The 25,921-nt window shown below is 35.3% G+C and overlaps 1 protein-coding gene across 2 annotated transcripts in view; it reads right to left on the reverse strand.

Moving 5' to 3' along the window:
- Positions 1-25,921, reverse strand: part of DPP10 (dipeptidyl peptidase like 10) — a 483,231-nt gene that overhangs the window by 109,765 nt on the left and 347,545 nt on the right. For both annotated transcript variants that reach the window (XM_035331004.1, XM_035331003.1), the window contains exon 5: positions 16,751-16,825. In XM_035331004.1, the coding sequence (XP_035186895.1) occupies positions 16,751-16,825 (75 nt within the window). The remainder of the gene's footprint in view (positions 1-16,750; positions 16,826-25,921) is intronic.

The following is a 25,921-nucleotide window of genomic DNA, read 5'->3' on the forward strand; positions in this document are numbered from 1 at the left end:
GAGCACAATAATGGTGGGCAAAACAGCCCTTCTTAGAGACAGCCCACCTACGGGAGAATTGGCCACGACATCAAACCTGTGTACTACTTCCAGTAAAAAGTCATCTTTAACCCAACCAGAGAGAGCTAAAAACTAGTAAATGCAAAGGGGTCATAACAATATTCACTGCCCTTCAAGTTAATTTTCACTCATCTCATACATATTTTCATACAAAGTATAAGGACCACGACATGCACAGTCCTGTACTCATGACTACCCTTTCCCAGTCCCAGCCACTGATTTATTTTTTTAACCTTACTCCAAAGTACTTTCTGCATACAAACTAACCTGAAAAAAAGGGATGTCTGAGAGAAAGAGATCAGTTCTGAGAGAGAACAGCTATAGTATGCTAAAACCACACTATAAATATACTTCTGTATATTCTTAAAACACTTTGAAAATCATGATTGGAAGATGACAGTAATGTAGTCTTTATTAGTGATTAAATATTTATAAAGAGAGACTCTTCCTAAATCTACGCATTTCTTTGGATGAATGTCCTTTCCCAAGGTTTTCAGTTTCCCAAGATGGCAGTTTTCAGGGTATTCTTATGGAGATGGCATCTCACCACCTACACCAAAGCTTGCTACTGCTTCAGCTATGATTTCAGGCTTATTTAATCTGCTTAGGTATCTTTGTGGATTTTGAATCTACTGACTTGATTCAACCCACCATTATGTAGTCATTTTTATCCACTCTCTGAGATGTAGAGGAAAATCCTTAGTAGAGACTTCATGTTACTATTTGTTCCTTTTGTCTCTTTTAAGCTACTGACTAATAGGGTCAAGCTGAAATGAATCGGAGATTTTTTATTTATTTATTTAACTTTTGTCTGAAATACCCTGGAAGTGAGAGGTTCTCTTCTGTGTCACTGCTAGCAGTGTGACAGGGCAGGAATTAACTAAAGCAGAGCTCCAGAAAAGTTAATGCACTGTTAAATAAGCTTGCTCAAAACCACTTCTTTGTTAACGTACTTTGCTGCTGGACAGTTCTCAGTGATATTAGAAATGTTTTACAGTTGGTGTTTTAAGGAAAAAGAAAAAAAAAAATTAAAAAGGAGTTTAGTAGTTATAGCTCAATAACATAGGGGAGGGCAAGAGTGTTTTATGTAGGACTGCAATTAGATATGGAAATCTCATATACCAACCAGTTCACCTACTTCATCATACAGAAATTCTACTTTCATTACAGACTTTTCTTTGAATTTCCACTTTTTCTGCAAGTATTTACTGATCAGCTCCTCATACTTCTTAAAATTCTACAACTTATTTTTTTAATCATTGAAACTGCTTGTTGCAATCTACACTACACCTATTGAGTAATACGATTTAAAAAGACCTCTATCAAATGTACCTCATAGCAATTGGACTCAATACCCTTCCAGACTCCCACACACTAACTGACAAAAATCCCCCCTCAAACTGAGTAGTAGGTTGTTGTCCCTGCTGTACTGTCCCATGACCTCAGTACTCTGGGGGTTAAAACTTTTCTTTATTTTCCTTATATGTACTTTACCTCCCCCACCTATGGCATCACTGCCATTCAGCACATGAGCATTTCTCTACTCATAGAGCATTTCTCTACTCTGTTCTTTTATAAAACAAACTAAGGATTTTTAGTGCTTCTTAAGAGACAGCACATCAATGTCCCTGAATCTTTTCATGGTCTACCTCTACATATCTTGAGCCAAGGTGACCAGTCTTGTTCAGAGCATTTTAAAAAGCTATGAAAAACATTATATATGCAGTGGAGAATGTCAGGAGAAAGACACATTGGCATAAATATCCCTTTCTTGTCTATTGTCTGTGCAACCTTCTGTGTGAGGCCACGACTGACTTGCAGATCTCTGTCTTACATTGGTTGATATACATGTGCAAAGGGCTTAGGTTATCTTTTTTTTTTTTTTCCCTTCATTTCTTAAGACAATTTCTTGTAATTTTCCAGTAAGTATGGATGAAGAATGATTTCTTCTTTTCCCATGTTTGTTATGAAAATAAATCCCTATAACACTGTAATATAAAATGTTGCTCAAAAACAATACAAGGGAACTGTTATTCAAGATAACTCTGTTGTTCTTACATATGCAGAAAGCTAGCTAGTAAATATTGTATTCAATAACTTTATGTCAGTTAAGTTGTGGATACCATTTTCTAACATAAGATGACACAAAACAAAAGTTTCTTCTTATTTATTTATTTATCCTTTGGCATAGTTGAATTCCCACCTTATAGGGATAGCAGAGAAGGAATTTATCGCATAAATAAATGAGAAATGTGTCAGAGAATCTATCATTCACATCTCTGAGAATCTATTTATATATAGTGTTTTCTATGTTTTCTTCTGCTGACAACAAAATCCCCATTTCCTAACTGCTGAAAGACATACAAGGGATTAGTGTGCCATTTCCAAGAGGTTTCCTTTATTTCAGCCTCATTTTGATGGAAACATCTACCACCACATAGGTAAGCATTCTGTTCAGCATGGTATGAATAGGCTTACCATGACTAGCATGTCCTCTCCATGTTTCTCTGTAATGAAAGAAGTGACTGCTGAAGGTCTAGTTTCACTAAAAACATCCATAGAAAACTGTTTTGGAGATGTTAGAGTAACCCCTTTAAACAACTCCACTGAACAAAGAACTTTTTTCTACAGTTTAAGTATATAACTACATAAAAAGCTATATACGTGTCCAGACACTTTCACAAAATATTTTATTTCTAGAATAATAATGAAAAACATAGACGAAATTTGATATGCCATGTGTGTGGTAAACTATGTCTCCAATTTAGTCAACAGCTCCTTAATCAATGTCTCAAACCAATTACCACTCATTATTCTTGATGCATTTTAAGGGCACACACGATCACATATCACTCTAAATGATCACAACATTTTCTGCTAATTTAATAAACTACGATACAAATCATGTCAAGGTTTAAAAAAAAAAAAAAAAAAAGCTCAAGCATTTATGAAAGACAAACAGATCATAAATAGTCTTTCATTCCTATTATTTAAGATAACTAGATGTATGGACTGATAGATACATTGGCTACTATTGCAATAATTATCCTTCTGGAGTACATTATCAGGTACGAAAGAGTGGAAACGAGGATCAAATTTTGCTCCCAGCATTTGTTGTCTGTACTTCATCTGTATTTGTTATTTGTACTTGAACTCAGACATTTTGAAAAGACAATGGAAAGCACTGCATACGAATTCAAACAAACTTGGCAACCTATCTAGTTTATGCTGTCTAGCAGGTTCATGCTGTTCATGCTTTCTGTGGTAGGGGATGGGACTCAGAACCAGAAAATAGTCTCATGAACACTAAACAAGGTAGAGGAAGGAAAGACAGGAAGAGGAAAAGCAGGAAGAAAAGAAGGGTAAGATTTGTAAGAAAGATGGGTATTAAAAGGTGCTGATTACGGAAGCATCCAAAACACTACAAGAATTCTCTAGCAGAACATAACAACAAACAGAGGTAACTGTAAATACCTGAAAGCTTAAGACTGTAAAGATGTATAGTAAAAATAACAGTTAATGAGGAGATATTGTTGAACAGTGGCAAAAGGGAAGAGTGGGAGAGAACAGCAACCTGTTTCTCACTGTGATTCTGGCTGATTTTGTTTCTCCCCATTCATTTCTTTATCACACTCACAAATCCTAAAATCCTGTTTCACTGCAAAGTTACAAAAATTACTGGAACACCAATATAAGCAAAACCCAAATAGACAGCTTTTCCCCAAATATTCAAAATATTATTTCTTCTACTTTTGGAATTGCACATATATAGAACATAAATTGCAATGAACTGCAATAACTTCAATGCTACACTCGAGTTTAGGTTTTTTGTTTCCTAGCAGAGTTCACTGTATGATGATTTTAATTTAGTCTGAGATACTGAAAAAGAAATTATGAAGCTGCCAAAACAGATGGTTGCTGTAAAGGACACCACAGCTGAGAGTCACAGTGAAATTCTGCTGATGAGAACTATTAATATGAAAATGCCCTTTCTTAACCATCAAAACTTACTTTATAATCTGCCTTTTTGGGGAATAAGACTGTTTTTCACATCTCAAGGTGTTGTAAATCAAACATTAAATAATATATATACACACACATTTTTAGTGCGTGTGTATATATGCTTAATTGTTTTTATACTTATTATGTAGAAGTGTTACCAAACATCCACTCCAAATGCTCCTAATCTTTTAACAAATTGAATAATTATGCCTACTATTTATAATACTAATAGCTCAGAGGGAATGTTTTTCATGAAAACATCCAGTTTAGATGACTTTCTTTCACATTCAAAAATTTTCATTAAAAATTATATTGCTAATGACATTTCTCTATCATTAAAAACAAAATGTTTACGGATATAAATATGTATTATATTTAAGTTTAAAAACTTATGTGTAGAAATCCTAAGGGGCATAATTCATGAATGCTTTTATATCACTTAGGGATCTCTGGATGAAAACTACTATACACAGTATTTCTATGAACAGAATAACATCACTCACATCACTGAGACTCCAGAACCTCAAGAATGGCACATTATTGGGTCACACATGAGTGAAGAGTGACACATATGGAAAAAGTAACCACTGTCTCAAAATTAAGAGCAATATAAGTTCTCTAATACTCATACACAAGCCTTATTTAATTTAAAAGATATGAGGTTGGGTTACAGAAAATTTCACAAATAAATAGCCATATGATTCCTACCAAAAAGATTTACAAACTCAACTTGCTAATTCAAGTCCAACTGCAGTATATTTATACTATTTCAAGTAAGCTCTTCCACCATTATGGTAACCTGAACCTTCCTGGTACAATGCCACCTTAAGATGGCACAACAAAGGCAGACACATTTTCCAAGAAGAAACTCTTCAGCGTTGACCACTATTCATGTAGGTATCATTATACAACAAATATAAACTTCACAACAAAGCATGAGGTCCATACAGCAAATGAAACTGTTAATGTGGTCCATGAAAGAAGCATATATATATATAAAGTTACATTAGTAACAGTGATCTGCCCTTAACCACAAGGACATTTTGATGAGCTAAAACTACATATAAGACCACGTCTTTTGAGATCTTTGTTACACTGCCATACCAAAACTTCCACTGCTGGAAGCGTTTGTGACTCAAGAAGACTTCTGAGCCAAAAATAAAATAGTACAGGCATTATGTGCTAGAAAGACACAAAGTTACTTCAGCCTGTTTGATCTTCTGTATTTTACTAAGGACAGAATATTGAAGGACTAAAGGGAACAGAAAAAGCAAGCTGCATCTTTGGAATGCACAAGGACCATAAGTCAGTAATGTAAGGGCTAGAGCTAAGTTAATAGTAGGGCCTTTGCACTTGAAAAAAATGTCCAAATGAGGGTGCGCAACAGCTTATGTGACTGATACAGGGAGAAAATGAGTCTTTCCACATGCAGAGTTTACCTCAGTTGATCTAATAATAGGTGTAGACTCTTCCCATTAACCCTCCTTCAGGCTAAGTTGAGGAAAACATGAGTATAAGCAGAAATTAACTATGTAAGTCATAAATCCTCATCAAAACTGGTCCAGGAGTGCAGGCTGTTAGGCAGAATTTGCTGGATCATAGTTTCAGACACAGATATCCCCAGGGCACTGTACAGAAACGAGGAATTATCACAGGAAATTATGAGATTCAGATGCACTTAGCACAGTGTGTCAGTACCTTATGATAATTCTCTTCTCTGCGAGTTCAACCAGTGCAGCTAGTTGGGAAACAGGGATGGGTGCAATGGCCCTGGTCATCTTATAATTTCTCCTTGATCACAAATCCCGTACAGATATAAACTGATGCAAGAAAGCAGTAGTACCAATCAATGCCAACTACCCATAAGGGAAAAGGAGAAGTAGAAGAAAAACTTGTTCTCATTCTTCTGTGCAACCACTTAAGCACGGTACATTCACATATGTGTCAGCACAAACAATGGAAGGAATGGTCTTAAAAGAAACCACAGACAGATGAAGTTGACAGTGACAAGAACTTTAATCAGTTCTTGTCCTAGCACCCACCAGAAGCAGCTGGGGGTCACATTCAGCAAGCTTTCCCCTGGAGAAAAGTGTAGCTTTAAAATACCTTTACGATAATGACACTGCAAACAGCATTTAGAACTACTACAAGGTAACAGTGCACCAGGGCCAAGTGAATTGCACTCAAAATGCTACAGAAAATAGCAAGGAAGATAGTGATCTGTCAGAAGTCTGTTATAGCTGTCCATTAAGAGTGGGAGCGCCATGGGAAGCAAGATGACTAACGTTCACAAAGGTGCGAACAAACTACAGACCTGAAGATTAACATACAGCACAGATGAGCCTCCGAACACATTGATAAATCTCTCTTCTACAAGATCCTGCTGAAAATCCTGGCAGCATACTGTGAGCTGTTCATTGTCCACCTTGCTGTTGCTGTCACACTGCAGAGATGACTTTATTACATTTGTGTGATAGGTAGACAAGACCTGATCCAAAAATCCATTTTAAAGTCAATGGAAAAAATGTTCCCCTGACTTTAATGGCATTTTCATCAAGTTCAGAAGTGATAAGCACTTCAGGTGCTTGCTAGATAAAGGTTGCTACTTAAATATAAAGTTAATGATATTGCCTGCACAGTGAAAGCCAAAGATTGTGGAAGAAAATTAAATACTGATGTGCTTGTACTGGTCCTCTGAAATGTTACAACCAGCTTTGGAGCTCACACAGCACAGAACACCCTCCAGCTTTGAGATCATTTTTGTGTGGGCATTTGAGAGGAACAAAGATTCTCCACGGGACAGCTTTCAAATGTTTGCTTATGTTCTGGCCCAGGTTGCCTTTAGCACATGTACTGATATTGATCTTCTGATTGGAGTGATTTGTGGTTTCCAAAAAGGTGACAGATTTTCTGTATTTCACACTACATTTTTCTTTTTTCTTTTTTTTTTTTTTTTCTCTCCATCAAAACAGGAAAAAAAAAACAAAAACAAAAAAAAAACCACCATCAATTCACAAAATCTAGGGGAATGCAATATACGGAAAGGCTCTCTTTCAAGACTAAAAACAATAAATTGAAGAGCATATAAAACCAGGATTGTCTGGGGAGTCTGTTTAGCTCATTGTTCAAGAATTCAGCTCTGAATCCACCCCAGGTAGGTAGAAGAGGTTACCTCTTCTTTGAGCTAGGCCCTAGCAGGTGGCTGAACACCATAAGAAGTGCTTGAGGAGCACTCCTCAAGCATGACCTCTGCTGTGTCTGCCTTTTTTCTCAACTCAGTTTCCAGCTTTCAGTGTTAGTGTTGAGAGCTGAGGCAATACAATGCTCAACTGATAAAGACAATCATGGTAATTACTTAAAAAATAGCAATAACAATGATAAAAGAATATGGTGTGGATACATACACTCCTTTCTATCTTTGATGGAGAGCCCAAGATGACACATGGGGCAATGCATTGTTAAGGCTTCTCCATGGGCAGGCTTCTAATATTCTGCTGCTTGACATGCTATCACAAATTGATATATACTGCCTCCAAATATTCATGTCCATGTGATAAAATCTGTTACTGATCTGTTATTGCATAGTAAATTTAGCATTGTGTTTTTGTAAACTTCTAAAGAAAAAATAAATTTGTAAGTTTAACATGTAAGATGGCCTAAGTGAAAACAAAAAAAAAAAAACATGCTCAGATCACATGCATGTCTATTAATTAAAAAATAATAAATATATGAATATTCAGTGAGAAGCTAACTTGGAAGCTGAAATGAAAACTGAGCACATCTGAGAGTACGTGCTCTATAATAATTGAACTATATACATATATGTGATATATATATCATCTTATATACCTGCTGATGGGACATACACTGTAACTGTTGTCAAATGATCACAACCCCCCTTCTCCCCTTCATGGCCTTGATCTGAGGATCCGATTCAGACATAATGGGGGAGAAAAAAATGCAGTCATATGAGATGCAAGCAGGCATCACACATTGCAATGCTAAGTTAAAAGAACTGAGGCTACAACTAAGCAGAATCCACACATATTAAAACCATTTTCAGAGGAATACAGTTTGAGGACATTTGTTTTGAGTACTGGTATTACACAGGAGTCAGCTCCACAAAAGCAAAATATAAGCTGCCACAAATATAACAATGCAAGCTGCTATTATCATGTAGAAATGCTGTAGCAAAAAAAAAAAAAAAAAAAAAGGTAATGGAAGTTTGGGGGTTGGAACTATCTTTAAGCTCTGTTCCAACCCAAGCCATTCAATGACACTTCTATGTAAGCTGACTGTACCCTTGAAAGACTGTTAGGACAGAAACAACCAGAGATGCTGATTAGCTGGCATTTCCACGTAAACATTCTTTAAAAGCATCCAAGTTCACATAGGATCGATCTTCAATGTATAAAGAGACTTTGCCATGCAACAGAAAGCAAAATAGATACTTTTAATTCAAAAAGGGTTGACTGATTCGTGACTTTGCTTGTACAGTTTATTTTACTCACATACAAATAACTAAAAAACATAGCACTGTACAACTTCAGAAAAACAAATGATGCCAAAGGAACAAATTAGTATTGCTATTAAAGATAATTTCACTTGTAGTTGTGAATTAGATTCTTTTGACCAGAAACTTGCAATCAGGAACTAAAGCAGATATATCCTAAAATGTGAAAGGAAAACAATAATTGGTTTCCAGAGATGTCTAGACTGTTTAACTATTTAATCATATTATGAAGCAATGGTTAATTCTCAGTCAGAACTGAGGTTTTTCCTTCCTTTAATTTTCCTCATTGCTCGTTTTGTAGAACTCAAATATTTCAGAACTTTTTCCAAGCAAATCTAATTGTTACTTTAAGAATTTTATCTGTTCACATTATCCAGACAGGCAGATGATCAGTTTTCTAATATACACAAAGGTATAGGAACATTTGGAGATTGAATATAAAAGAAAATGGTGAACAATACTATTGAGAATGGCTTAAGGAACATTTATGTGTGACTAGACACTTTGTGAATAAGAAACTGGAATGTGGGTAAACATCTGAGATTCATTTTCAAATGCAGGGAATTTGTTTGTTTTTGTGAATACCTGCAGATACCTGCTTATCTCAAGCAATAATATTGCTGACATGATAATACTGATTCAAAGACTCACGCAGGTTGGAAGGATCCTAGGAGGTGTCTAGTCCAACCTTCTGCTCTCAATTGAGACCAGGTGGCTCAGGGCAAGCTCTGGTCTAGCTTCATACTTTAAATTTAACATATGCATGTAATGTTTGGGATTTTGATTTCAAGACAGTGTCACTGGCAGACTACAGTCAAAAGATGTATGACAACACAGACAAAACTAGCAAATTATTAACTTTTTGTGTATACTTCTACTTTGTGTTGGATTAGATTGAAATAAATTCTGGATTAGATTGAAATAAATATATCGAACTATAGTTATTTTTATATACACATATATATACTTATATTTAAATGCATACTTATATTTGAAATCTGAAAGATGACAGGGCTTCTCTACATAGTTTTTGTTTAGCTTTTCTAAAGATATTCAAAAAAAAAATAGTATCTCTGCTATTAATGTGAATTTAATCTAACTAACACATCAATTGATATAGTGGAATAACTCTACCTCCAAAATAATCTTTTTAAAAACAGAAATTAACAAAGACAAAATATTTCAAAAGCTGGGAAACTCTAGGCTCCTAGACTGTGCTTAAGCATTCTATTTCATCTATCAAAAATTTTTTACCATATGTTTTTGCATTTAGACAAAACAGAAGCTCACTAAGTCATCAGTAGTTTGTGAATCTAATTCATAGTCTTGCAGCCAAAAAAGAATGTTAATTCCTTTCAGTATAAAATTCACAACCACTTAAAACATATACCAGTTTGGCTGAAAGACTGCAAATCTGAATGTGCGATCACTATGTTAAGATTAAGTAGCCAGTTAAGTGACATTCATCAATACTAACAGTATCTCATTTAAAAGTTTATTGAGAAAACTATACTGCATATCACATTTCTCAGCAAGATACACTGTTACTGAATTTTAGATAGAGGATATAATGAAAAATGAAAAAAAGAAAAAAGGTTGTTTAAAATGGACTTCCAAACTGTATTGAACAGGATTGTAGATATTTGTTAAGATGTTAATCTTTAAGTAACTCAACCTCATATGAACATATATGTTCAACACATATAGAAAAGAGTATGTCTGATCTGAAATTAGTCATTATGGAACATGCTGATGTCCATCATTAAAAAAAAAAAAAAAAAGGCATTTTCAGCAAAATGCTTAATATAATGGGTCAGTCAGATCCATGAAGTGGTTTCTGCTCCCCAGTTATCACTTATTCACCGTACTTGAAGATGTGAGCCAGCACTTGTATTTGAGAAATCAACATGTAAAAGTTGAACTACCAATGATTCATGCTCAGGGTAAAATCTGTCAAAACTGAGAGATGTGTAAAATATTATTTTAGTCCCTATTCTTTTGAAAGTAAGGGAGAAAATTATTATTTCTTGGGAGCAGGGAACAAAGAAATTTTAAAAACAGATGGGTGCATCACCTGGCTAGAGTTACTTGTGGTGAACACCGGCAGATCTTAATCCAAATTAAAGCTACATTAAGCTTTTTCAGCTACTAACAGCTACTAATCCAGTCTCCAACTAGGACTCCTAAAAGTCTTTGCCCTGTTATTTTCTAAGGATGTCCTTGATTTATTTATTGTTAAAAACATTCCTATTCAGTATTAAAAATAACGAGAAAAGGCTGTTTATCAGACAATTACAAAACAGCAATGCCCTTGATTCTCAGCATAAAACATACCCTTTCTATTTTCTCAAATTCTGTGTTTCCCTATCTTCTATTTACAAGGACTGGTGGCTATTATGTTTTGCCATGTAATTTAGATGAAGGCCTAGACAGAAGTGGGGTGCTGAGTGCTCACAGTCTGAATGCTCGCTTCAGTGGAACTATTCACGAGAGCACACAGCGTCACCAAATTCATTTTGCAGGTGTACCACAAAGAAAACCATATCCTCCGGCAAAAGCCTTTTCTTTTTATATCTTCAAATTATCTTGCATATCAGTGGAGCTATATTATATATATATATGTATATATATATAAAAGTCAAGTAGATGCAGTAAATGCTAAGATCACCTACAACCTAGCTATTACATTTTTAACAAATTTGTACCCAGTTAAAACTTCAACTCAAACAACAGCCTTTAAAAGGGAGAAAAATTAGTAGCCTGCTTTCAAAGATTTCTTAAACTAATCTTTTAGATACCTCTTCTTTTGATATCTGAGAAGAATAAAATATATTGTAAAAATTCAAAATTGAATGCCAGGGATGGATGAAACTTAAAATTCCCTTAATTTTTTTCTCACTGCGCTACATGTAAAAGTTGATCTTCCATATTCATGATAAGAGATAAAGAAGAATGGTAAAGTCATGTCTGGATCAGACTTTTATTTAACACCTCTTATGTTCACGAGTATGCGTTTGCATGGTTTGCTTCTGGACCCATCTCAAAACGAACAAAGGAAAGATCACCCTGAGGACCTACGAAACACACGAACAGGCTTATCTAAAGAAATAAGCATTTCTGAAGAAAAAGCTGATAGCGTAAATTTTAAATTAGATCTTCACTTTGTATACAGCACTACATAAAATACTATTGTCCAGATTACTACAGGTATATGAAGCCTTTGGAAATTGCTTTGTATGGAGACACCTTGTTGAGAAAACTTTGTTTCTAGTATTGGAAGATAGCTTTCATTTAATCTTTTTGTGTATGTTAGCAACCTCTAGCTAGTGCTCCAGATAATGCTTTCTAAGTAAGATTTTCATAAGTACTTGTTGAAAACATTTCCACATGTTCTGATATTTTAACACCAGTGTCTTGATATGAAATAACGCAAGGCCTTTCCTTTATCCTTTACTTTTCATGGGAAAATAATAATAATAATAAATTTAATTGACCAAAAAGATAACCAACAACTGAAAATTTAGTTTCCACCTAATTGGTAGGAAGATAATCTCTTAATGCAGAGCAGATAATCATAACTTAAGACTTCATTGAATTTTTCCCTTCATGGATTCTTCTAATCTACACATAAACTCCTGAAGATTTTTCAGTGCATCTGAGAAAGCCACTATCAGAGGCAATCTCTAGAAGCTTGATGAGTGTGTCACTTCTTGCCATTTGCTCTCCACTCGCTGTAGACTGCGGTTAGTACTCCCTATCATTAGCCTCTGAAAATAGATTATAGCAGCAAAGCGATGACAGGCATCAATGTGCAGCAGATAAGTAACTTCTTTCTCTTGGGGTTTCTTTACTTCAGACGCTGTGTCGGACTATTGTCTTTCCTTTGATACTCTAAACTACAAATATTCAGAAACACTTCTGAAGTATTTTTCATTCCTACTGAACAAATGATAAATTCCACACAAGTTTAGATCCACAGCTCTGCTTTTCTCCTACCTTTGTGAAGAGAACTGGATTACTCTTCATCCTGATCTTACCATAAGAACTATTATTTTCACAGCGCTATAAGATAAATACACTGTGTTATTAAAATTCTTAGCTATAAGAGATTATAATTTGAACCCTTAATTCAGGTAAACATTTTCTGTTTTAGGGAATGTACAAATGCTTATGCTTCTAGACTATAGATGAACTTCAATTTGTTTTTTAAGCACCTTCCTCATCCAAAAGCTAAAAGCAAACTACATGTAATTTAACATGCATTCAAAGAGGAAAATGAGCATTAGTAACAAAAAGAATAAAGCAGGAAAACTTCATTAAAGTTGCTGTTCAATAGGGATTTGAAATCAAGGAGAAGGCAGTTGGTAGGAAAACAAGACAAGTGAGGAAAAAAGGGGAGTTAGAGAGAAAAAGAGGAACCGATCCTATTTCCTTCTTCACTTGTTCTCTGTGGCATATTATATTCTAGCAAAAGCATTGGGAGAATATGCCTATGATGTCTGAGCTAAAAACCACTAACATCTGGTATAAAGTGTACTTTCATTTCACACAGACTCTAGGGACAACTTGCAACACATAACCTTCTGCTGAAGGACACACAAAGTCCCCACTGGTAAGAATTTCTTGGGACCTCGTTGCACTACAAATTGAAAATTTACTGTCCCATCCGTTACCATTAACACAAGGACAGTGTCTGATTTCCATTTTCTAATCAAACCTACGTATCACTTTTTGGTAGTCGTGAATACTACCACCAGCAGATTAAGAAAAATTTTGTATATCATTTTAACACAGCCCTTATTAAAAGCAGTAGTGAAATAACCTTTCCTCTGGGAATCTCAACTGGCTTAGATGCTCAGACTCTCAGAGCATCACATTCTCTGCTCATACCGTAATAATCTTCAAAGAAAAATCAAAATCAAAAAGATATACCACTGCAAAACTATCCCCACTCTGCATGCAATATGTACAATGGCTTCCCTGCTGCTGTGCTCACACTGTCCCAGAAGAATCAGGTTGGCAGGACATTCCGCAAGAATGTATGTATTCATTTCTCAAATTAGTTCCTACTTACTGATCTGGTGCCTTGGAAAATGAAACTTTTTCAGTGATGCCAATCGAATTACAGTGAGTGACAGAAAGAAAAGCCTGAGCTACACACAGTCAATTCATGCAAGTTTTAGCAAAGTCTAAAAACTTGGAGAACTGATGAAAGCATTTCAGAAGCAAGGAGTACTACAGCAAAGAACACACAAAGTATCTCTAAAATTGCCACAGCCTCCTGTTAAGAAATGAAAATGCCAGACAGCCCCAGTGCTTATGCCAGTAACGCTGGCTTACATTCTGTGACTTGCTATGGTAAAGATGGAGGGACCTTGATGTCCAAAAATCAATTTTCAACACTTTGAATTCTTCAATAAAAGAAATTTCTTCCATACGAAGTTTACAGACTTACACTAACACAGATGCTATGGCAAATAAAATGGTTATGTTCCTTCCATTAAGCATGGTTTAAATGATTCATTCAATTATTACTTTTGTATTCAAAGATGGCTTATTTTCATGCAGATTTATGTTCCATTTTGCATAGAGGACATTCTTAATTGTGCTGAAACAACTGCAAATTTAATTAAAGTTTGCCATTCCAAGCATAAAATAGATTAAAGAAAATGCTGACAACAGTAAAATAAATATTCAACTATTTAATTTAACTCAACATTTATTTTTAATCCAAACATCAAAATAACCTTATTTCTAATTACAATTTCATGACAAAATGTCTTGAAGAAACATTTGTCTCTATTTTTCTTCAATCTGTTCAGCTGAAGCACAGTAGCTTATTTATAAAACTGTTGATTAATAAATCTGTTCCAGCTGTATCACTGTATGCTACAAAGACCACAGATTAATGTATGTAAACAACCATTATCATTTAAAAAAAAATAAAATTAAAGCCTTCAAATTTAGTAATAGCAGAAAATCCATCAAATACCTTACAGTGCAATTAAATACCTAAATCACAAGAAATAAGGGACAAACAGAGGCATTGAAGTCCTGAAGTTCAGAGATCTGCAACACAAGCTGAGATTCACTAAACACCTACAGGTTATTTGCAGTTCCTTGTAGTGGGTATTAAAACCTCACCCTTTGCCCTCAACACAAACACAAAATAAGCAAATCCTCAGAACCAGGAAGTCAGGCTTTAACTGAGGAATAAAAAGGTAACCCAATGAAAATGAACATTAACTTACTCCTTCAAAATATAAAAAAATGCACAAATAAGGAAGCTTTCCAAAGCGTTGTATACATTTTCCCTTATAGATTTTAAGAAAACATAGAAGTGTCCCACCAGCCTAACAAATCTCTCAATAGAACATTTTAGAGGAAAAAATTGCCTTTTTTACCACATATTCATTTTATAAATTTTGAAAAAAAAAAAAAAAAAAAAAGTTTTACTCTTTTTGGTGATTTTCCCTTCTATCTACCTTAAGGATAAGATTATTCTCAGGAGGTAACAGACTTCAGTGGCATTATTACTATTTACAAGAACTGAGGATCTAGCTGACAACACCCAGCTATTAACCAATTTTAACACTGACACCATCATTTCTAGAGGATGCAAAAATCATAATATTTTCCCGTTTTGAAAGCCATGAGCCCAGCTGGAGCACTCAGGATTAAGCATCACAAGCTTCATCCAAAGCCAACCAGGACTACAAGTACATACTACTGTTTGCCAAACTCGGTTCCATTCCCATTTTAGCTATTTCTCATCAATATAACTGAGCAAAGGAGATGGCTAAATGCAAAACATAAATGTTGCAAACCTCATCCCGATATGTATCTTCCAGAAACTGAACTGTAAAAGGAATTAAAAGTTTATTTCCATAAGGAAATATGGAAAGGGAGTTTACATGCCAAGTTATATAATCAGCACGCATTGAGAATTCTTTGCATGTCAGTGGATCATCTTTACTTAGGGACAGAGATTCAGCCCTGATGCAACTGCATTTAGATGTAATAAGAAGTGATGGATATTTTCATGATTTGCCATTTTTCTATATCAGCTATATATACAATTACTAAGAAAATCTCAATCAACCAAACCCATCCAAAACAAAATTCAGAATGCAGCAAATTAAGTCAGTATGAGGGATTAATAAATTCTTGAACACAATAAGAAACAATGAGAAAGGGAAACAGCAAGGAGAAAGGTTTTTTTTCAGACAATAAAAAAACTGGAAGCCTCCACAAACAAAACCAGTGAGCCAAACAACAGCAGCTATTTCCTGCTTATTTGTCAACACGCACTATAAGAGTTTCATCTACAATCCACTAGAATCGGTAGAAATTCACCTACTCAGATCTAGTCCTAAATAAATGAATCATTTCACCTCAACACCTCTAGAACATTTCAGATTAGGTTTCAGCATATCTTTTAGTTTGTAGATATAATTATTAAAGCTGCAGATATACAGGTCAATAAATCAATGTTAGCAGCAGCTGGAAAGCTTTGTACCCTAACCTGAAAATGAATATTTTATTGTTCTAAGAATTTCAATTATCAAGAGACAGATATATTATTTACTGACACGTAAAGTGAGAGACTATATTGGAATCTAACACAATAATGGTAATCTTTTTTTTATTATTTCTGAGCATTGACTTCTGATATTAAGGTAACAGGTATTAATGGGTAATTGTGAAGTTCAATGCTCTGAAACTGAAAAAAATAAAAACATTTTACTAGCACTTTTTATATGAACATATTTTTTATATGCATAGAGGAAATTCATAAAACCATTTTCATTTTTTATTGTATTCCAAGATATTTTTTTTTTTTTTTTAAGTATAGCTCATAAATGACACAAGCAGCTGTGTATGAAACAGGAAGGAGTATCAGAAGACAGGCTTTCACATAATCAACTCATAACACAACAGTTTAAGGGTTATGAAACCTCTACTACATAACTGGCATGAGACTTCAGAGAAGTCAATTTACTTCTAAACAGGGAATATTGCAATATTTCTGTGCACATACACACTTTCAGAGAAAGAGATATTTAGTCATTGAATCAAATTATATTATGTAGAATTACATACAAAATAAACAAAACAACAACGGTTTCAGAGTTTACATTTAAAGGCTCGTTTAAAAATGAATAGTTGGCTTACCTGTTTTATATCATATGCAAGAAGAACAAATCTTAAGTCTGGTGAAACTGAGTATCTTGATGCTTTGAAAGTTACCTAAAACGAAAAACGAAGTAACAATTACAGTGAGTTTACAGAAAGAAGGATCTTTTTTTTTTTTTTTCTTCCTCCAAATTCTCTTACCATTAATTTAAGAATTCCCCCACAGAAGAATTTTGATTAGTAAAACCTACTTAATTTTCACAAAAGAAGTACTCCAATAATTCTTAGTCTAGGCTGGTATAGGTAAAACAGTGAATCTGGCTTCAACACTAACTATGAATTAAAAATCTGATGAGTTTCTAGTCTTGATTGCAGGCACTAAGCTTAAGGATAAAAACTATAACCAATTCATTTACAGAGGATGAAGGAAAATGCTTTGGTTGGAATGTACTTCAGGAATGATTATAAGGGAGATTCATCATTACGTTAATCTTAAAGATAACATACAGAAAGAAAAAAAGTCTCCAATATGTCTCTGCTGCTTTTCTTCCAATGTCACATACATAAGCATTTTGCAAGACAACTTTCACTAGAGAAAAATTCTTTTTCTTACAAGAAATAAAATGCTTAGTGGAAAGTAAAGTGGAACATAAGGTACCATTATAAAACTAACATTGCTTTATATCTAGGTAAGATTACATGACACCCAACTGAATTCAGGCTTGTAATTTAATCAAGGAGTAGTGTTGACATTGGAAAGAACTTAATGCATCTAATGTAAAAGGAAGATAAGAATGTGCTTTAAAGGGCATTGCAGGAAATAATTTTAAATGAATCTTGAGATAGGTCTACAGAAGGAGAGGGAAAGGAAGAAGTGAAAAATTGAGATAATAGATGTAGAAGAACAGAAAAAAATAACAGAACCACAAAGATACAAAATGAAAGACAGCATACAAATAGCTGTGTGAAACAACACCTATCCACTCTTTGAGTATTTTTCCTGATTTTGCTTCTATAGCAGCCTGTTCTGTTTAGCCTAATCCCACAGCTAATCTAATGAATTCAACAAGGGTTTAAGGTGTGCTAACCAAAAATCACAGGCCAATGTAATGCATTTATAGTAGCCAAGCTACTCCTAAACGACAAAAAAAAAAGTCTAATCTTCCAGTAAGTTTGGAAGACACCACATCTTGACGTACAAATTAAACTCAAGTTATTAGGTAACATAATTAGAACCAAGTTATCCAAATGAAATTTAAAGGAAAAAAAAAATGAAGACAAACTATGTAAAAGAGCATGGAAGTATCAAAACTTAGAAGATAAGTCTTGATGAAAGTCTTGATGGTAAGTTCTTGATGAAAGAAGACAAAAATATGCTTTTAGGTTGTGTGGTTTTTTTAATCTAAAAAATACATAGAACAGATTTCTGCTGTGTACAAAGAGCCTTTTAAGACATAACCATCTTTAAGCAGAGACTAAATCTATGAGCAACATTCCCTTTATTTGGCACATCACTGAAAACAATTTTAGATGGGAAATTTCTCTGCTTTGTGGTGGTTTATTAATTATTGCCCCACTACCTCCATCTTAAGCGATATATAACCCATGCAGGTTTCCAAATTCCTTCTCAGGGGATGTGGTGCTTACCATTTCCTCCATTTATCAAGAATCTCGATTCACTGATTATGCCACCACAAAAAATAATGATGCATTTAATGCAAATACCTGAATAGCTCAGCTGCAAAGTATAGGTATTCTGAGGCATCACCAGGAAGAGCTACTCACATACTCTGTATCCAAGTAGAGTTTGTGGATTTGGGATTTAAACTAATTTGAATCTCACTCAAGTTTTCCTTGTTCTTTCAGCTTGCACTCAAATGCAAAATTTTGTTTGCTTCCAGGAATACCTTGGACACATGGTATAAGTGCAATACCAATGAGCTATAATCTCTTGATTGCAGGTAATAGTTTTAGCAAAACGGTTTTCATTTTGTTGGTATAATGGGATTATTCTTGCTAAGAGGATCATAAAGCTATTTTATACTTTTTTTTTTTTTTTTTTAATATTCCACTTAAGAAACAAGAAAATAACTAAAAGACCACAAAAAAATCACATGTTCATTGTCAAGGCTGATAGCATTGCTGATTTCTTTAAACTATCCTAAAAACATAATCAACCTATTTTTAAGCTGAATTTACAAACAATAAACAGAATTTCAGAGGGATTTAAGTGACCAAATCTTATTTTGTTTTCAGACAAGAAAAATCATGGCAATAAATTCAGAAACCATACTTGTGTGCACAGAAGAAACCTTTCTGATTAAAAACAAAACAAACAAACAAACATCACCTGACTCATTCCTCCTAACATGGAAAGCAAGCTCAGAAACTGTGAGCTGACTAAAACAAAAGAAAGACAAATTTCCGTTTTTCTCTGTAAATATGTCTAAGGTATTTCATCAGCCAACAGAAGCCCGACTCCATGACTGAGGAGGTAGGATCACCAGGTTTAAAAGAAAATTTTAAAAGAAGATTTAAAAGAAAATTTTGGTTCCCTCCATAGGAGACTAGATGTATGCTTCTGAAACCCAGATGAGATCATGTATTGGGATGTTTGCTACAGGGATTAATTTATTTATTAAAAATAAATTTGTGAAGGCTTTGACCTCAAGGATTTGTTCCCAGAATACTTTTTTTTTTTTTTTCTCTGAATTTTAAGGAAAGTGTTGGAAAAATATCATATTGGAAACAGTGGGAATTAAAAAACCTCAAGTGTCTTGTTATCAGAAATCTGGAGAATGCTTGTTCCACTATCATGTCGGCATATCTGCAACTTTTCAAGCTTCTTGCTTTGTCAGGGGCTATTGAGTCTTCCTCAGGACGATAGAACTAAATGCTGTCCCTTATGATTCTGCCTCTATGGCTTATCTTTTCTTGATCTGTAAGAAACGTAGCTCTGGACAAATAAGCACTGAAACAGGGAGAAACACACCTAATTAGGCTTTGTCCCGGGATGCAGAAGCAGGGCTTGTTTCCCCCTGCATCACTGCACAGTATCAGCTGGTTAGCAGACTGGGGGTAAACCAACTCTGTGCTGCCCTGTGCACTCCCCATACACCCATATCCTCTTTCCAAACAAGAACACGGGAAAGGCTGAAGACAAGGAAGAAAGAAAGGTAATTTCCTTATGTCCTTAATATTTGTCCGTACTACCTATCCACATCAAGACATAAAATCCCTACAAAAGCAATCAGCTGTATTCAAGCATAAAAATTTTGAGTAGATAAATTGTTGTTATCCCTAAATTAGTCACATTTCACCTGCACAGTTTCCCTTCTTAATTTACAAATCCGTCATATGTTTTTTCCAAGATTGCTGAATATGGCATCATTTCACTTTTTCAGACATAAAAGAATGATCCTGTATCTGCTCTTGCATTTCTCACCCAACTGAAAACCTCCTGACTATATATCTCACCATACTTAACATTGAATTTCCAGGTTCCTTTGAAATAAATGCTTCATGTGATAAGGGTTTTAATTATTTTCCTGACAGTGATGCATGATCTCATGGACAAGCAATGACTACAAGTCTCACTGCCACCAAAGATAACAAGGGTATGAGTCGAATGGTGGCAAAAGGAGTTAGAATCTTTTGCCCTTTAGCTTTCCAGAATCCTTCTCTTGACCAGATTCCAAATAAGTTTTGCAAAACGTAGTTTTGCATGGATAGAAAAAGAGGATGAGCACAGCTTGAGACAGCAAGAGTGAAAGTAAAAGAATGAATGAGATTCTGCAACACTGAAACATACTGCCCCCACCACACACTGCAACTGGCTATTATTGCACCTTTCCATGCACAGGTGATTGAAATGGAAACCAAAATTCTGATGAATGTTTCTCAAGTCAACGTTTCGCATTGATGTCTTTTTTTTTTTTTTTTTTAATATTGAATTTTATGTATGTTTTGTTATTAATAGAAATTCCTGTTATGATTGTGTATAGAAGAGGCTTTACACTGGGTGCCCATCAGTATAAGCATGTTTTTATTTCTTTTTTTAATCTACTGTAAAATGTTGTTTTTATGTTTCTGGTGGATTTAAACTGCTATAACATTTAAATCAGTCCCTTATTCATAAACTTTCAAAAATATGCCACAGAGCATATGGATAGAAGTTATGGATAGAAGACAGTCTAGCCCACAGCTGTAAGAATATCACCTGTCATACACTTTATAGTTCTCTTCTTTCATATTTTCATTTGGATAGTTTTAAGTGAAATAACACATCACATTTCAAAGTGATTAAAGGAAATTTTTGCTTTTGCTGAATTCACTTATTTGTTGTTGCTTTTTTTCCTTTAGTTTTACACTTCCTTCTGTTTCAGTTTCTTATACTTCTGCTTTCCCCAGAAATTTACATCTTTCACACTACTATTATTATTCTCTATTGCTTAATACTCCCTTTACACATATTTAGGCTTTTAAATTTTTTGTTATTCATCCAGGATAAAATATTTCAGGAGTTCTAGACTGTCACTTTAAAGCTGGTGGAAATACTACTACCTAGCAAATTATACATCTTCCTATATCACCTACCTATATCTCCATCAGAATTTTAATTTGATGTTATAACTGAACACCTATGTTTGACAGCTCATTAGCATTCATTGGTAGGTATTCAGCTCAACTTATCAGACAGGCTTTGACCAAATAGAAATGCATAAGACGAATCAGATGGGACAGAATTACAGTAGCTGCATAACGAGAAGGGATTTGGCATGTAGCAAGTTCCTAGAGTAGTATTAGCAATCAAGGGAGCAATGGGATTTTTATTCCGCTACCGCTGCTGTGACTGAAAGGAGGAGATGGACCACTGGGAGGTTGGATGAGAGAGCAGGGGAGAGTGGGGCCTAGCAGAACAGCAAACCCTGTAGCAGTAAAAAAGGGGACCTCAGAGAAGAGAGTCTGGTTGTAATTAGGAAAATGCATCATAACTAGAATGTTGAAGAACTTTTCTTACTTTTCTTTTCTTTTCCACGTTATTTTTCCTAACACTTTATTTCCTGTGTCACCTAAGCATTTAGTTCACCTCCCAAAATGCTGTGATCCTGTATGTTGTAATTGTTAACACTCGGGTTTCCTATCCAGTGTAAAAGGTGAGCATGCCTTAAAGTATGATCCAATCTGACCTTTACCCTATAGAGGGGGCACCCTGGGTTGTTCTAAAAAACATAAACTAACCCCCACCCTCTCAAAAGTTTTCACATGGATTGTAGGTTGCAAAAAAGAATGAACAGACCAATGAATCTCACAAAAGCCTTGCACCTAGCCTTCGCTAGTAGAAAATAACTTCTAATGAGTAGATCACAGTATTTCCTCTCATTCCTCATCTGTGGCATACTTAGCCCTGAACTATTTTCTAGATCAGGGGTATTTTTCTAGAGAGATCCCACACAGAGCTACCCTAACCTGACAGTATAGCACATACTTCACTGCATTTTATACATTGAAGCCTCCTGCACTTGGACAAACACCACTGGCCACCACCAGACCACAGTGACGGCAAACCCTTCCATCTGCCAGATCTTCCCATCTCTCTGCACGGTGGTGCAGTGCAACAATAAACCCTAACCCATAAAAACCCCTCTACTGAAAAGGTTTTCCTGAGGGGGTTATTTAATATTTAGAGGAGCATGGGAGAGAGGAGATAATGTTGCAGTGTTCATAACAACCTATTTACAACACGTGTGGGTCATTAAAATGTCCCGTGTTGCAACAATTATTAATATTTATGAGGTTATATAATGTTGTTTAATGTATTTACCATTATTCACCCTTTCATTAATCTCTTATACAAGACTCTTAAAATATAAGCATGTAAGCCACTCTTGCAATTAAAGCTATATTAATCAACCAAGAAACTATAATTGCATTAAGATGCTGCACAGAGATTCCCATCAAAAGAAGGGAGTGTGTGGGGACAAAACAACAACAAAACAAAATTAAATCAAAAAGAGGGCTACCAACGAGAAGGGGTGTTTATGAAGAACGCTCTATGAAACAGCACAAAACAGTTCCTGCCAAAAGCTCTGTTCACACTAAAACGCTCATTCTCGGCTTTTGGCTGCAAGACTACCACAGGGTTTTCACAGCTGGGCTGCCACAGCCTAATCATGATTCATGAGCCAAGACTACTTCTGCTCTGCTCACCCTTCTGATGCCATCCACTAATTACTAGGCAGCAAGAAGCAATCCTTCTCTCTCCATCCTCGTGTAAAAGATGGCCTACAGGAACATGACAATAAAACATACTCTAGAGTATACTCGTGACAGGGCCTTGAAAACAGGTTTGCAACTTAATAGGATTTGTTTGCTGTGCACTCGGATGCAGTCTCCCCTTGAGCTTGAAAAGAGTCATGGAAAGGAACAGAAAGCAAGGGGGAGAGAAGGTCAGCAATGGCTGGGCTTTAGAAGAGTCCAAAGCACACAGCTGGGTGAAAGCTATTACAATACAAGACTTTACAAGTGTAACTGTTTGGACACTCTAGAATATTGTTGGGTATCACAAAGAAATCAAAAGCTTCTTATTTGATGACTCAAAGCATATCTCATCACCTACAATGGAAATGCATACTGAGTCATGCTAGATTCATTTCTGACCAAGGATTCTGGACTGAGTGCATGCAAGGCATTTGAATATTTTTGCATACATCCATGACAAAAGCAGTGGAAGTGAGGCCTAACGAATAACAGTTCTAATTATGATAGTTCCACTATCATAATTATTCTGGATTTTTTTAACAGAAAGATATGAAGGCAAAATTTCTAAAGGCTTCTTTCAGAGGTTATAACACATACGAACACAGAACATTTAACAGTCCCTACCAACATTTTCTCTCATCTTTCTATTTGCTTTCTATTTGTTTTGGGTTTGAGCACTGTAAAACAGATGAGGGAAGCCGAGCTAGAAGCATCATAAGGGACCAGATGGACAACCTCCCATGCCTTTCCTCCATACTTTCCTCTACTGTGGCCAGATTGTGTGGGAAGTGGTAACCTGCCTTTAGCGGCTCTATTTAATGATTGATGACAAGAGATATAAATAAAATGTTTGTTAAACTCTGAAATTACTTGGATAAATGAGGCATAATGCTCAATAACTGGTAAGCAAGTCACTTAGGCTCATGGTGATAGGCACCTCAGACAGATGATAGAGAACATATTGTAATCATGTATCGAGGCAACAGCGCAAGCATCAGGATGCCACACAGTGATTAATGTCCAGGGCTTTTTTTGGCTCCATCTACTAGAAGACCTGTCTAGCCTCCAGCTGTTAACATTTACATGAGGCTGGCTGAGAATATTAACTATTTATTAGGCAGCTTGAACAGGACGCACTATATGAAAATAGGCAGAGGACAGGTGTAGTTTAGAAAACATGTCTTTAAATTATGATCTCCAGAGAAGCTAAAATATATTTATCATGCTTTAAAAGCTACCCCTTTCTCTTATAACACTGTATTTGTTACACATAAGATTGCTTTGCTAGCAGTTTAATTATACAAAGGTCAGAATGTTTCAGTAATAGATTGATTATAGAAAAGGATTCAATTTGAAGAGGGCAAATGAAGTGCAGTAATTTCTTCTACTGTCTGAATCAATCCTCATGAAACTGGAAAAAAATATTTTAAGTCAGGAACTTTGCATATGTATTTCCCCATGGAAGACAAATGGGCATCTTAGAATGTAAAAACCCTAGCTTTTCTTCTTTCCATGTGTATGGGTACTTTTAAAGTTATAATTAAAAGCTGTATTTTATAACACCTCTCTATATAACAAGTTTTCAACAAAACTGTAGTTTTCTTTTTTTTTGCTAATACCCATGCATAGGAAGCATAGCAGCTCTTCAGTAGGAGTATCTTTGATTTTAGGCAGTAAGCAACACAAAGAAGGAGAAAAGAAATGTACTTTGCACACAAAAAAATGGCAGTCTCCAAGATGCAAATCAAAAGCCAGTGCACAGTACACAGTCGAAGACTGCTTTTATGGGATTCATAATAAGGAAAGAAGAAAACATCTTCTGAGCTGCTGGTTCAAATACCAGTAGTCAGTAGTGACAAGGAGTCATTACTAACCCCTTCTCCCTGTGTAATAACTTTATTGTGACAGTTCAGTTTTCAGTGGATAATTATCAATGTTACTAAGAAAAGCCTGCTACTTCTGTGGGCTGCTTGAGCAGAGGCAAACAGGAGAGGGAATGCACACTGCAAACAAGCTAATCAATCCCATCTAAAGGTGACAGCTCCACAACTGAAACATTTTTATAGGGAAGAAAAAGGGAACTTGCATTGCCACTGCTTATGTTGGATCTGTGCTGTAATTTTTATTAATATAAGACAGCTCTGCAGAGTCACTAAACCACCACCATTCTAATTATGCACTAGTGATTAAGCAGATGTGACACTGAGTGGGGAAAATGTTTGATTAACAAGACAGGCGTCTAACTTGGAAGGGTACTTTCAGCAGTATGAATTTGGCAACAAGGGACATTATAAGAACAGAACAGCTTTTGGTTTCAGATGCACAGTCTGCCTCTGTAATATTGTGATCTTCTCTTAGGATCACTGGCCACTTTTTTCAACAGAGACAGACAACTCGGCATGGCAGCATTTCCCATTGCTCTCTGCCAAACATACGCCAACAAACTTACCGAGACTTCTGCTCTGTTTTCAGCTTTTTATTCTACTTCCATGTAAACAGTCATTGCTGAAATCCGCTGTATTTTCATCTAACACTCTTAGCTTTTGACTGTGTACAGAGTGAAGCTTCACAAGAAAAAAACACTTCTTTATTTGACTCTGTTCCATAGATAATTATTAAATGGTTGCTTGAATATTATCCATCTTGGATCAGTTTCCCACATTTAATTAAGTGTAGGTATCTAGTGTCTAGAGCTCTGTCAGTCTGCATGACTTCAGGATGAATCAGCTCCATTTAAAAAAAATTAAAAAAAAAAAAAAAAAGAGCAACTTTCTAACAAGATTAGACACTTGCAGCATAAAGCAGCTTGTCCATACTGATCCATCATTAGTTGACATCACTGGTTTAGCTTAATGGCCTGAATAGCTTGTCATGCTGGCAATAGCCTTCGCATGAGCCAAACACTTGCAGCCAAAACGTATGAATTAATTTATGAGGAAACTCGTGTCT

The sequence above is a fragment of the Oxyura jamaicensis genome, chromosome 7, assembly GCF_011077185.1.
Source record: "Oxyura jamaicensis isolate SHBP4307 breed ruddy duck chromosome 7, BPBGC_Ojam_1.0, whole genome shotgun sequence".
In the NCBI taxonomy this organism is placed as follows: Eukaryota; Metazoa; Chordata; class Aves; order Anseriformes; family Anatidae; genus Oxyura; species Oxyura jamaicensis.